General features: G+C 39.9%; 1 protein-coding gene across 4 annotated transcripts in view; it reads left to right on the top strand.

Moving 5' to 3' along the window:
• nos1apa (nitric oxide synthase 1 (neuronal) adaptor protein a) overlaps nt 1–6,313 on the top strand; it is a 76,681-nt gene extending 70,368 nt beyond the window's left edge. For all 4 annotated transcript variants that reach the window (XM_081717594.1, XM_026998818.3, XM_026998819.3 and 1 more), the window contains 2 exons: nt 2,102–2,423; nt 3,268–6,313. In XM_081717594.1, coding sequence (XP_081573720.1) covers nt 2,102–2,423; nt 3,268–3,856 — 911 coding nt within the window. In that variant the 3' untranslated portion in view covers nt 3,857–6,313. The remainder of the gene's footprint in view (nt 1–2,101; nt 2,424–3,267) is intronic.
• The last annotated feature ends 6,780 nt before the right edge of the window (nt 6,314–13,093 follow it).

Raw genomic sequence — 13,093 nt, 5'->3', positions numbered from 1 at the left:
TTTACTTTCTAATCATCCTGTCTTGCTACATCCTTTGACCAGCCAAGCATCTGTCATAAGCAGTGGCCCTGTGGGATTTCTGCTTACACTGTCCCAGCTGCAGTTTGTTTCAGAGCTCTCCCCTCCTGCCCTGCCCCACAGAGAGAGACCAGGAGTAGTTGGGGGTTTGTAAATAAGCCCAGAGGAGGTCCTCCCAGCCAGGGCAGTGGCCCAGACTACTGGGCTGGAGCCTCCAGTAGAAGCGAAGCCCAGAGCGGCACATTTGGAGCACAGCCAGCCAGGCCCTGTGGAGGAGGGCTGCCTCTGCTCATCATTGCTCTGCTGCTGTAGTGGGAGCTTGACAACATGACACGCTCATTCTGTCTCTGCTTTGCTTTATTTCCTTTGTCTCTGTCACACTTACTCGCACTCCCTGTCCTCAGATGCTTAATCCTTCCAAGAAAGCTCTCCCCCACACACTATTACTACTCTTTTTATCCATTCCTCTCTCTCTCTCTCTCTCACACTTTTTGCCTCCCCACATAGCCCTCTCTCTGATTTCTTTGTAAGTATTAAAAGGTTAGAAGAAACAACAGGCCCTTAACTCGGCTGACTCCCACAGAACTGAGAAAACAATGGATGAAAAGTGCCAGGCTTCATCTAAACGAGTTGTCGATTATCTGCTTTCTTAAAAAGAAAACAAGCAGTGTGATTCAGCCATCAGAGACATGCCTCCCGAGGTCACGACACAGGGCTGGGGAAAGAGCACTTGCACGTAGGGTTGATTTAAACTCTTTGGCTTTTTGTGAGTGCTGCAGTAACCCGGGCTTGTGCAGGCTCTGAACATGAGTGCATATAAAATGCAGGTTTGAGCGAGCCTGATGAACCCACTTCAGAAAACAAGAAATTTGTTAGTAGCACTACTTTGTAAAAAAAAACAAAACAACAACAGTATTTTCAACATTGTAATTTGGTTGTGGAATGCTCTGATGTTTCCTAATTTACATTATAATTTATTAACAGCTAAAATGTCATTTAAAAAATTATAAACCAAATCTTAAAATTATCCTTTGATTATTTTATGTAAGCCAATTGTCTTTTCGTTTTTATAGTATTTCCATGTATCTTCTGTTAAATATTCGCATACCCTGATATGCTCTGTACAGAGCCTCCTGTAGTTTAGTCTTATTAACAAAATAACATCCTACATGTTTGGAGGAACTGGGTTAAGTTAATGAGAATGCTTTTTCTGCCCTGGAGAGAAATCTTGCAGCAAATTTTCAAAGGAGCTCAGGGTAAAAAACTGAGAATTACAGCTATAACAGATGGCCTTTGTACATTAGAGCCACACAATACATGCTGTATGGTTCCTAAAAGACTTCTAATGTGTTGAATTGTAGTCAGAATGTCAGGTGCTTTTTGTCAGCCTCTCATGGCCTTTGTTACGGCACATTTGTTCTTCTGTATTCCTCCTCCATTATGTGGCTATGTGAGAGGCACTACTGGCAGCCTTTGAAATGTAAGTTTTTCATTGTGATTTACTTTGCTGTATACAGGTAAAGTGTCTCTGTCGGTGTTGTACCTGTACGGGTAAAAGTGCAGATGTGTTTCAGCAACTTGTTTGTGTGTGTGTGTGTGTGTGCGTGTGTGTGTACACATGTGATTATTAAGACATGTCCTGTGTCTCACCAAATGCTTTCCGAGAAATAATGGTTTGAGGTAAGACTGAATCCAAAACATTGTGACACATTCTGCATATTAAGTGTTGTTAAGTTTGTTGCCATGTCATTGTTGTTGAACTTTGTTGTGAATATTACTTTGCATTTGTTGGTTCTTTTAAGTTGTTCTTTCATTGTAGTGTCCTTCACTCTCATATTGCATTTGTATGAACATCATATTATAAATTCCTCTGCAAGAGTGTTATCTATAGTTTTCCCTGCCAATTTAAATCATGACCTTTGAAACCCTCTAAATATATCTTTTCATCTCCCAAACCCTTTAAAATATGGGAAAGCAATAGAAACATACTAGGTCTTACAAATGCCATTGTATTTGTAATTTAGCACCACTCTGTAAAGCGTGGTCAATGATTTGATCTACTTTCTGCTTCTCCAATCTGCAGTTGACCAAAGCTTGTTTGAGAACTCCAGTGCTGCGGAGCAGCTGAGACAGAGCTCCAGGCAGGGCTCTGGACCGACCCGCCGGCCTGGGGCGAGTGGCCCATCCGGAGGCCCGGACTCCCACAGCCCAGCGGGCCAGAAGAGTGGTGGCGGCGGCCAGCACCTGAAGAACCTGGGCAAGGTTGTTGGAGCCAAGGTCAACGACTTGTTGCGTCGCAGGGAGCCCAGTAACCTGGGAGACATCGGCGTCACCAAGGTCAACAGGAATGTGGACCTGGTGTGGTCCAACCTCACAGACATGGACTGCAGCATCACTGCAAACAGGTAACATTATCTGCCCACACATAAGACACACACTTGTGTGATTTGAATACAGACAGAGAGGATCATTATGTGTTTCATTATAGAAGCAGCCTGAAACGCTGACATCAAATATGGGTAGTTAAAAGAATAACTGATGTGTCTTAACCATGTATGACATGTTTTTTTCCACATTAAGTGTATGAATAAGCTAGTAGGGAGTCAGTGGAAGACTTTCTTAAGCTCAGTATGTGTTCAAATGTAGCTGCTTGAATTGTCTTTTCATGTTTGCACCAGACAGTACTTCTATAATAGGCTGCCCTGCAGGGGAACATGTGACATGGCATCACTCAGCAGTCTGTCTGTCTCTTAGAGGGTCATTTCACTGGTGCATCATATCACCTGTTCATGGAGTGTACATAAAAGCAGGAACGTGGGATGCAAGCAAGTCTTTCATTACTGTAGATGCGACTAATATCTTGGGTGGGGGTTGGGTCTGAGAGAGAGAATGAGAGATGGGGTAGTGCCAGTCAGAAACGTTTTCAGGCAAATCCCAGTGAAACTCTCTCTGCCATCATTTTAAACACCCCTAAAGGGACCATGTTGGTGTGTTGGGGGTGGTTTGTCTGACTTGCAATGTTTCACAACTAGTTGGCAAACAACTATTTATGTGCGCTGTCTAATGAGTGCATTTCTCACTTTTATGTGCTCTTAGTTTGCCTGAAGAGTTACATAGTGCCTATATATTTTAATCTGACCCATTATAGGATTCATAGTGATAATTATACAGCTGCAGTGTACTGTGCTGTGTGGAGCTCAATGTTTAACCTTCTATCTTCAGCCCTTCTGCTTCTGTTCTTTCTCATAGTCACATTTCCTTGGACTCCTTCCCTCGCCTGGATCCACCCCCTCCCACCAACAAGAAGCGTCTTCCTCGGGCTCTGAAGACCACTCAGGATATGATGATCTCCTCAGACCCAGTGGTAGCTTCCCCAGAGATGTCCGACTCCTTCCTCTCCTCCCCAGATAAGAGCCTGCCCAATGCCTGCCCTGAAGAGCCCAATCTGGAGCCAGAGAAACCATCAGGAACTGACAATCCTCTAGAAACCCAGCTAAGCAAGGAGAGCAGATGGGAGGTGAAAGGTCAGTCCACTAACATAAATCCTGTGCAGACAGCAGATGGACTCGAAGAATGTGAAGCCATGGGTGAAGACCAGTTGCAGCTGCTGCTCACTGTTCCAGACCTCATCCACAAGGAAAACCTAGACCTCAAGCAGAAACTGATGGGCACTGAGGCCAGGATGGCTTCCACACCATGTCCAGGTAAAGGAGTCTGTCGCATCAGCGTGAGTGAAGGTGATCTCCTTGAGAATGGCTCAGTGGACTTCAAAAGCTCCAAGAGAACGTCCAGCATGGAAAATGAGGAACCCCACCCAGACCTTCTTTCGTTTGAATAGCTCTTCTTAACATGCTTGAAGACAATGTCAGTAAATGTCTGAGGTACATGTCAGTACATAATTTCCAAACAACCTAGTTCCCATCCCAGGTGTAATAGTGAAGTGGATCTCATGGAGAGTAGACCTCTCTATGAAAAGCTTGTTTGAGTGGTGCTGATTCTACGAGCTTCAACACTGTAAAAAAAACAAACAAACAAACCCTACATGCCTTTCCACAAACTGGCTTTGTCTTCATAATCTTTCACTGAACCAGAGTGTATGTATTACAATGTGTTTATTGTTTTTAGTGTATCACCACAGATAAAGTCTGACTATTTTATAGCTCTAATTTTTTAAACTGGAAAAATAACTAATTTAGATTTTTTTTTTAATTTCCTGAAAATACATAATTTGTCAATACCTTTAGCCTTTTCAGAGATTATTTTTATGTATTTTGTAGTAAAAGTTTGAAACCACAAGTTCATCAGTAGAAACCAAAGTGAGCACATTTCATATGCTGTAATATCTCTGATGCTGTTCATGCACTCTGTAGCCAAAAAACTACCTTTTTTATACCTTGTCCATCTTGCTTCACTTGTAACCATCAAAACTACAAATTCACCCCACCCCACCCCCCGTGTAAATCTCGAGTCCCTCCTGTAAGAGCAAGACCACTAGACGTGGTTGAACCCTATAGCGAATAAAATGCCTGATGGCAGTGATTAGGGTTTTTTGTATTTTAACAGTGACTGGTTGTACTCTTGCAGGGCATGTTTGACCTGTGTATCAGCAGTCACTTGCAACATGCTAAATGAATGCGCAGCACAGACGAGGAATGTAGGGACTGAATTCTTGAAGAATAGAAATGGCTTTGTTAAGGTATTCACTCCCCTAGAAGACACATACAACCTGATCAGCATATTTATGATTCGTTGTGGCTGCATCCTGTCCATTTGGTATGCCTGCAGCCTTTTGGAAGGGTAATTTGGCTTTTCTTATTCGCAAGTCAAATCAGCGGTATTAATGTATTACTGTGCTGCAGCAGGCCTGGCCATCCAGGGTGACACATAAAGTAGGACTGAAGGAGACAGGCTCCACTTGAAACCAAAACCTCAGACCAGGTCTGGCAACAGAAAAGGATTTGTATCCATGAGCTTATAGGGCTACATAGTAGCTCTGGGTTTGTCATGGCAATAATCAACAAAGAGATGGCAGGTTTGCAGAATCAGAGTAATGAGGCATCGGTCAGTGGAAAGATATGAGAGTGGGATGGGGGGAAAACTGGAGGAATGTCCCAACACAAACCCCAACCAGACCTCTTGTTTGAGTAAGCAGCCTTTGACTCCTGATGCTCAATAAGGGTTGTTTCCCATGTCAGGCAAATCTTTTTTTACACCCCAGACAGTCTCCAAACAGCTCAATCATACACCCATGTACCTTTTTAAAATCCCATATATTTTCAGCGTAAAGGTTCAGGAGTTGTGCAGGCAAAGTGCTGTCCGAAACGTCCTGTTTCTCTTGAAACCTTCTGTACTACATGGCAATTCTTACAACCTCTGCATATTTACCTACAATACATTGCAAATTGTTACATTGTTACTCTCTGGCAAAAATACATATATGTGCATGTGTGTATACCCCCACCCCCCACCCCCCATACACACAGTTAGTGTGCATGCATTGTGTAATGCCATGCAGTACACAAAACAATGTTTACAAAGGCAATTTTACATAAAGACGAGTTGTGCAATTGCAGCAAGTATAAAGTGGATACAATTTCAGTTAAGTTTAGTGTTCAAGATGAATGATGTATTCTTCAGTTCAGATTGTACATCATAATGAAAATGATCTATAAATGTAACTTAGAAAAATCTCACCATATGCCATACATTTGTTTACCGATGTGCCATTTTCATTAGAAATTATTGCTACAATATAAGCTTAGTTGTCACAGAGTTCTGTCCATAAAGATTTTTAACACTAAAAGAACATAGTGTGGAGAAGGACAACAGTCATCATGTAGCCAGTTGTATTAATGTTGACCACTCAATGTAAGTTGTATTGGGTCATAAAATGTGAAGTAAAATTATTTTATGGAGTATTTTATGATTCATTTAAAAGTGCTATGTATATGTGTACTAGGGAAAATCAACCAAAATGATTGACACAGGTTTTACACTGTTAACTTTATTTTACTATTTTAAAGATGAGGTTTTTAGAGAGATGTGATTAACTAATGGAATCTATGTAAAAATGTTTAATTATTGTCATTTCTTTTTATTTAGCTAAGTTGGTCATTTGTAAACTGCCAGTTACCTGTGGTCTGATCACTTTGACATTGTTTGAAAAATGAAGGAAGAAAAGAACTATGATAATGAAAGTTTTTATTAAGTGCACTAAAATATTTGTAGGAGCACAAGTGGTCATGTTTTTATATTAAAGACTTATTCCCCCCAAAATAAAGCTTCTGTGTAATGATTCTGTAATTTTCTTAAATCTACTTCAGAAATTGTGAATTGGTTTAGATATATCTATATTATCTGAGACTGAGATTTGTATAATCTTGACATCCATATCAGTTGTTTTCTAATGATAGCAATGCTCGAATTGACCATACTAAAAGAAGACTATGGCAATATTTACTATAATGGGGTGTATTTCATGCATTTTGAGTCTTCATTGCTGTCACACAACATAAAGCTTTTTAAAAATGTTTTCTTTCTTTAAAGCAATTGCTAAATTATCATGTTGGGGTACAAAAGAAGATTTGACTTGGGCGTGATTTGAAAATGCCACAAAGTCACAGTATGACTCATACTGTGACACATAAAGACCAATAAGAAAAGCATGGGCACACTCAGTAGCAGGTAAAGCAGTTTTTATTTATGCAATGCAATGCAGGTGTGGAAAAAATGTGTGCCAAATCTTTCACGGGAGAATGGCTTTGAAGTGAGTGGCTTTCGCTGTAGTTAAGGAAAGTTTAATATGAAGCATCTGAATAATAAAAGCACAAAATAAAGGAAATCCACAGTAATCAAATGTGACTTTTAAAGCATATAGAAAAGGACACTATTGAACATTTCAGATAACAGCCATCAAATCAAGCTCACACCAGCTCAAATGTTACCTGTGCATCCAACAAGAAAGTTAAACATTGCTTGGGTAATACATAAAAATGCATTTTACTAATGAAACTGAGGGAAATGTTCCCTTGTTCCATTTTCTCCAGTAAGTAGCAGCCCCCCTGCCTATTTTAAGTACATCCTGTGTTTTACTCTTTTCCTCACGCTCGACCATGCCAGCCTGCATCCTATTACTCACTGCCAGCTAGACATCCTGTTTAGACTGAGTAGATTTATGAGGGAGTCTTTCCTCCTGTTTTCAAGCTAAGGCAGAGAGGTGTGGTTTATCTACATCAACCTGGTATTGTGGCCTGTGGTAATCAAAACAAGAAGAAACAACTTAAGCAGTGCACTCTAGCAAATGGGAACAGTTTATTTTTTTCTGACTTAGTTTGATTGGTAATGAAATGCCTGAGAATTCTGGTTTAATACTGATTCAGGATCAGTGTGTAGCTACATGGTTTTAACATATTCTAGAAATTGGCTGCCATTTCTTTCTTTTAAATTCTGACCCTTATTGCAATGATGTATTTCTGAATATTGTTCCACAGGTCTAACATACTAGTTTATATTTCATTTGAAATTATGTATTGGCCAAATCTTTATTACGTTATGCCTCAAATATATATTTAATACAATTGAATGTTTGCTTTAAAGATATCCAAAATATTCTAAAAACGAGTTATACAGAAAGATGACTTTTCTAGCTCTCTTTGCCTAAGATGGGGATTAAATTGTCAGAGTTCAGTTGTGTACTTGTGTATCTCTCCAAGAACCGTATGAAATATCTGATGTCCCAATTAAAAAATTCTCATGAGCCTTGCTATTATCCTTCCTGTTAACAGTAATTTCCCTACTCTGATGCATCACTGCCAGTTATCATTTATTATCAGTAAACAATTCCACACTCAAAAGCATGTTTAACAGTGTGAGATTAAATAATTAAATCTATGTGAGACGTGAGTGTAACAATTTTTTAGTAAGCTATCACCTACAATTAAGCATGTACTCTAAGTGCAGCCATAGTGTGTTATAACAAGTCCTGTGGAATTTGATATGTAAGAGACCCTTATGTCTGATCTTAAAAAATTAACATTAAGAAAGAAACGTCTACCTTAAAATTAGTTGCTACTACTCATATTGCACCTCATCATACTCAAACATTAAGCAACCTCCACGTAGTGGAAAATCCCACAAGTATATCTAAGGTGGCTAAGGTAAATGGCCATGAGCAGAGGATACCCTCCACTAGTGAGTCATTGCAACCAATTAATCAGAGAAGGAACAGGCAATACAAGCGCCACACCAAGAGTTCCCCCAGATGGAGGACCATAGTTCCCTCTACCCAAGTCTCTGCCCTGACAGTGATGTTGTCCAGTGGCACCAAGACCATATTCCTCATTGAGCTAACTGTCCCATGGGATGTGGGAGTGGAAGCTGCCTTAGAGAAGAAGAGGCTGAAGTACTCAGAACTTGCCACTGAGTGCAGGAAGGCCAGCTAGAGGACCAGATTCTACCCATTAGAAGTCAGATGCCATCGCTTGGTCTGTCAATGAGCTGTTCGACTTCTGAGGGACATAGGAGTAACTGGAGCAAAAAGGCAGAAGGATCCAAAAGATCTGGCTGAAAAGGGTGAGAAGAGCAGCTTTTGGCTTTGCTTCAGTAGAAAGGCGACGTGTTGGAAAATTAATACATAACCCCACATCCAGCTGAAGGGGGTAGTTGGGAGGCATCCTCGCCACTGCTCCGCCACCAGCAGACATTCTGGGGTTAAAGGAGTGAAATGTTGATGATTGGTGGTACCGGCTGGCGAACCTCCAGCTGACCTCTAGGCACCGGTGGAGGTGCAACAGGGCGTAATGCCATAGTGGATTAATTCCTGCCTGTAAAATCAATCAAAACTATAAAATCTAGAGGTTTTCTCTCACCTTCAGTTTTGCCATCAGCAGCAGAATGTTTATGCATAGTCATACTGGGTCCGTCTTTTCCCACATGGAGTTGTGCTCTAGTGTATTTTCATTCATAATCTTGAATCATGTTTTAGTGGAATGAAGCAATGTAGCTGCATATTTATTTTCCAGCTATTCTCTGTGAAAAACATGAAAGGCTCTACCACACAAACTGAATGGACCTATGGATATGTTTTTTTTATAAATGTCCTATGGCCTCAGTGGAGCTGGGGAGTTACATATAGGAGTCTGAATAAGATCCATGGGTTGCACATGAAATATGTTCCAGATGTAAAAATAGACACAGACATGTTATCTGTGGCTAAGCATAAATAGCAGACCTTTCAGTGCTTGAACTGACCTTCGAAGGAAAGAAGGAAATGCTCCTTGAAGGAATATTGCTTGAGATGCAATACTTCTATTCTGTGTCACAGTGGTCACATGTGTATTTAAGGTGTTTACTCAGTAGAAACCAGAGGAAAATATAATTGAAGTTCCTAGAAAGGGCAGGCACAAACTGATAAAAACCGATACACACGAGATTATATCGGAGGCAGTCGGAATGCTGACCAAAGAAAAGGCCATGCTGCAACAGATAAGCAGGCAGATAAAATGCCACTGAAGGATAGCCAGTCTAATGAGCAGTCACCCCCAACCTACAACAAGCTCTGAGCTCTGCACATTTGGCAGGCTTACGTCTCCATGCTCTGCCTCGTCAACAACATAGAAGTCACAGCAGACTTCCATATATATTTTGCACTCTTCAGCTCCAGGTGGGATAACAGTAAAAAGGGCTGGTTCCAGAGTTGAGTAATCTGCAGGTTTTTTGGAGGGCATATTGATCTCCTGCAGCTCTCCTGGTATAGAAGTAGTTCAAGGTGTATATGTATATACATATATGTAAGTATACCTAAGTATGGCGTAAAGGTAAGTGATATGGAGTGTGTACTTATTATATTAGATAAGGTAAAGTCTCAGTAGATAACCATTTCCCAGTGGAATCTGATGCTCTTATTAAAGCTTCTCTCTGGGGGGAGAGCGTGACAATGCAATTGTGCATCTTTCAGATTCCACATGTGTGTGGGTATGAGGCCCTCAGGAAGAGAGAGCGGGTCCCTTTTACTTTCCTTTTTATTACCACCACAATGGAGATGCCCAGCTATAGGAGGCAGTGAAATCCAGCCAAACATATCAATTATTTTGATATTGGTGAGCTGAATAGGTCTTTCTTCTGAAACCCCTCCCCTATGTCTACTGTTATTCTGGTTTAACCCAGTTTTTGTGAAGCTTTGTGTTTTAATAATTACTTGCTAATTTGAGCAAAAGGCAAAAACAAACATGACAAAGACTGCAAACACAAGACTGAAAAAAGTCTTAATCTCCACATAGTCCATGAAATGTCAGAGCTGGACAGGCTTACTATGTTAAAATGAAATAAAATGAAGTAACTTGCAGATAACTTCTAAGCTCTGAAATTCACATCCAAAAATCCAAATGCTGGAGTAAGAATATGGATCAAACTTTTTTCCAGTCACAATGTTGATTCTCCATTGCACACATGATTTGAGATTTGATTTATCTGCATTTAACTGATACTGATTTTATGACGAGCATTTAATTCCATGCTTGATCTTGACATTAGAACAGTAAGTTAGCATGTACTACACTTTCAAACCATTTTTAAAATTCTGCCTACGTGCAAGCCATTTCCTCTTTATTTTTTACTTTACTCCTTTAGTGGCTTAAATCCTTTAATAAATCTTATAGTACTCCATTTGTTGGGGGGAAAAAAGGCTTAAATGTGTTATGTTCAACTAAGTTACTTTTAACTGCACAGCCATGAATGAACATATATGCATTCCATGCGTCAAAACAAGGTCTGAAATTGAACATCAGTATTCAGCTCAGTCTCTATCAACCTTATAGTGCATAGACGAAACAAACTTACAGGAAAGTGAATGCAATAAACAGCTAGTTGGCATGTGAAGCATGCAAGTATCCTTGTTTTAGGAGTACAAAGTAACAGATAGCAAGAAGTGTGATAAGCCAGAGGTAGAGCCTTAGTGTTTATGCTTGTGCTATTGGCCAGGTGTAGAGAGCACGACATGAATGAATGGGTGCGTCTCTTCTGACCCAAACCCAATTCTGCATTCCATTCTCCCCACAGTCACTTGTGCTTGTGTACACATTCAAGTATGCAGTCAAGGATGTGCAATCATGCTTGAGGTTTAGCAGAGAATAGAGGGTTGCCAGGAACTGCACTTCTAAACCAATTTCAGAATTATGCCACGGCACAAACCATTTTTGCCATTTATTTATTTCCAGTTGACACAAATTATTTAGTTGCCTGTGCAGAGACAGTGGGGATGGTGTGAGTGTGTGTACACCCATAAAAGGAACAAACACACAGCTTCTTTTATTAGGCAGGCTGCGAACTGTGGAGCCTGTAAACAGACATGTGCATCTACAGGCAATAACAGGAGTTCAGCAGTATAGAGCAGTCACGGGGGAGGCAGGGAGTGGTCTGCTGCAGGCTCAGGATATTCCTGGTAGTTACATACTTAAACAACATGATGGCAGGGGGATGAACTAGTTGGGGTTACAAAAAATAGATGGATCTAAAATAAAAATGGATCTAAAATAAACACCTTAGCTAGCTTCAAAGGCATTTTCTTCTACATGAAGCATGCATGGTATGCATGATCACATGTGTTTCGTGATTTGACCTGCACATATTCATCCATTTTATGTTAATTGCATAAGAACCACCAAGGGTACACAAATATTGTCCTTGTCTGTATCTTTATGAAGTTGATCCAGCAATGAGCAAACCTCTTTTCTTTACGTCATAATGCAACCATTTTTAAAATTGTCATACATATTGTTTGAATCGTCATCTATTAATATAACAAAACAACCCCCCTTCCCCAAACCCAAACATCATTGTTCTATGCCTTATATGTAAGTTTACAATTCGGAATGCTAGTGCTGCCCTCCAGGTGACAAGTAGAGTACTACAATTTGCTAGACTAAGTATTTAAATTCAGACTTTGACAGATTATTTTTATTTATTGAAACATTCTCAGCAGTCTGTTAACAGTTTAACCTGAATGACCAAGTATGGCTATGCAAACAGATTTATTTATTTATTTTTGTGGAGGGTTGATAGATGACAAATACTAGCTCAGCTGAGAATGCATTTTAGTGAACTTTAGTTTCAAATAAGCTTTATAAGTTTTTAAAAAACTTTCTGATCAGTGAAAAAAAAAGATTATATGGGCATAATAAACATGGATCTGCTGTAATAGAAAATTATTAATGGCTATTGAATCACGTGACAAAGGTCTATAAAGCACATACAACCAGTGGGGTAGGTATTGACAATTTATTGTGAAAAACAAAACATCACCCATTAATTACAGAGTCCTGCAAAGCCAAAGCATGGGCTCCTTCTGCCTAGGAGTACAAGTACAAGTAGCTTCCGTGCTTCAACACTACAGAAGTTGAGCACTGTTCACTGGAAAACTTTCTCTAATAATCAGCAGAGGAAGTTTCAATGGATATTCTTTCTCTAACGGTAAAATGATCGTAAGACACACATTCACATTTAAATTGACATGTTTCACTTGGTTAATATTCTAACTCTGTAACAACTTCAAGTTTTCCCTATCCCACACACCACTCTCTGTGGGCTGTAAGGCAGATCACCAGTCAGAAACCATTACCCTTATCTCCTATATAGTCCAATCTCTTCCACTGTGGGCTACAGTGAAGTCAAACAAATATGATATATAACCAAGAAGGCAAAAGTGGAGATTGTGATTGTCTGAATATACAGAAACTGCTTTAGGAACTGCTAGAGCTCTGATTCTCATGATTTTTAACAATGTTAATGTGCAGCTTTCATACCCCATCTTGGATCTGATATGTCTGAGAGAGATCATCAAAAATTATAATTGCATTTTATTTAATGAATTTGTTTCTAACAGCAGCCTGTTATATCTGTATTAGAACCAGTACTTTTGCCATTAATCCGGCAGCCCTGTACCAATCGTTATCTTTTGATAAGGACCAGATCATTAAAGCACATTTTAATTTCAAGATAAATAAACTGCATCCATTATAAAAATTAAACACAGAAAAAAATGGGGGAAGACCATCTGGACTTCTGTATACAGTGAAACTGA

This window comes from Electrophorus electricus, chromosome 7, assembly GCF_041902795.1.
Source record: "Electrophorus electricus isolate QZ-2024a chromosome 7, ASM4190279v1, whole genome shotgun sequence".
In the NCBI taxonomy this organism is placed as follows: domain Eukaryota; kingdom Metazoa; phylum Chordata; class Actinopteri; order Gymnotiformes; family Gymnotidae; genus Electrophorus; species Electrophorus electricus.
The sequence above is the reverse complement of the archived record's forward strand: the minus strand, read 5'-3'. Positions and strand labels throughout refer to the sequence as shown.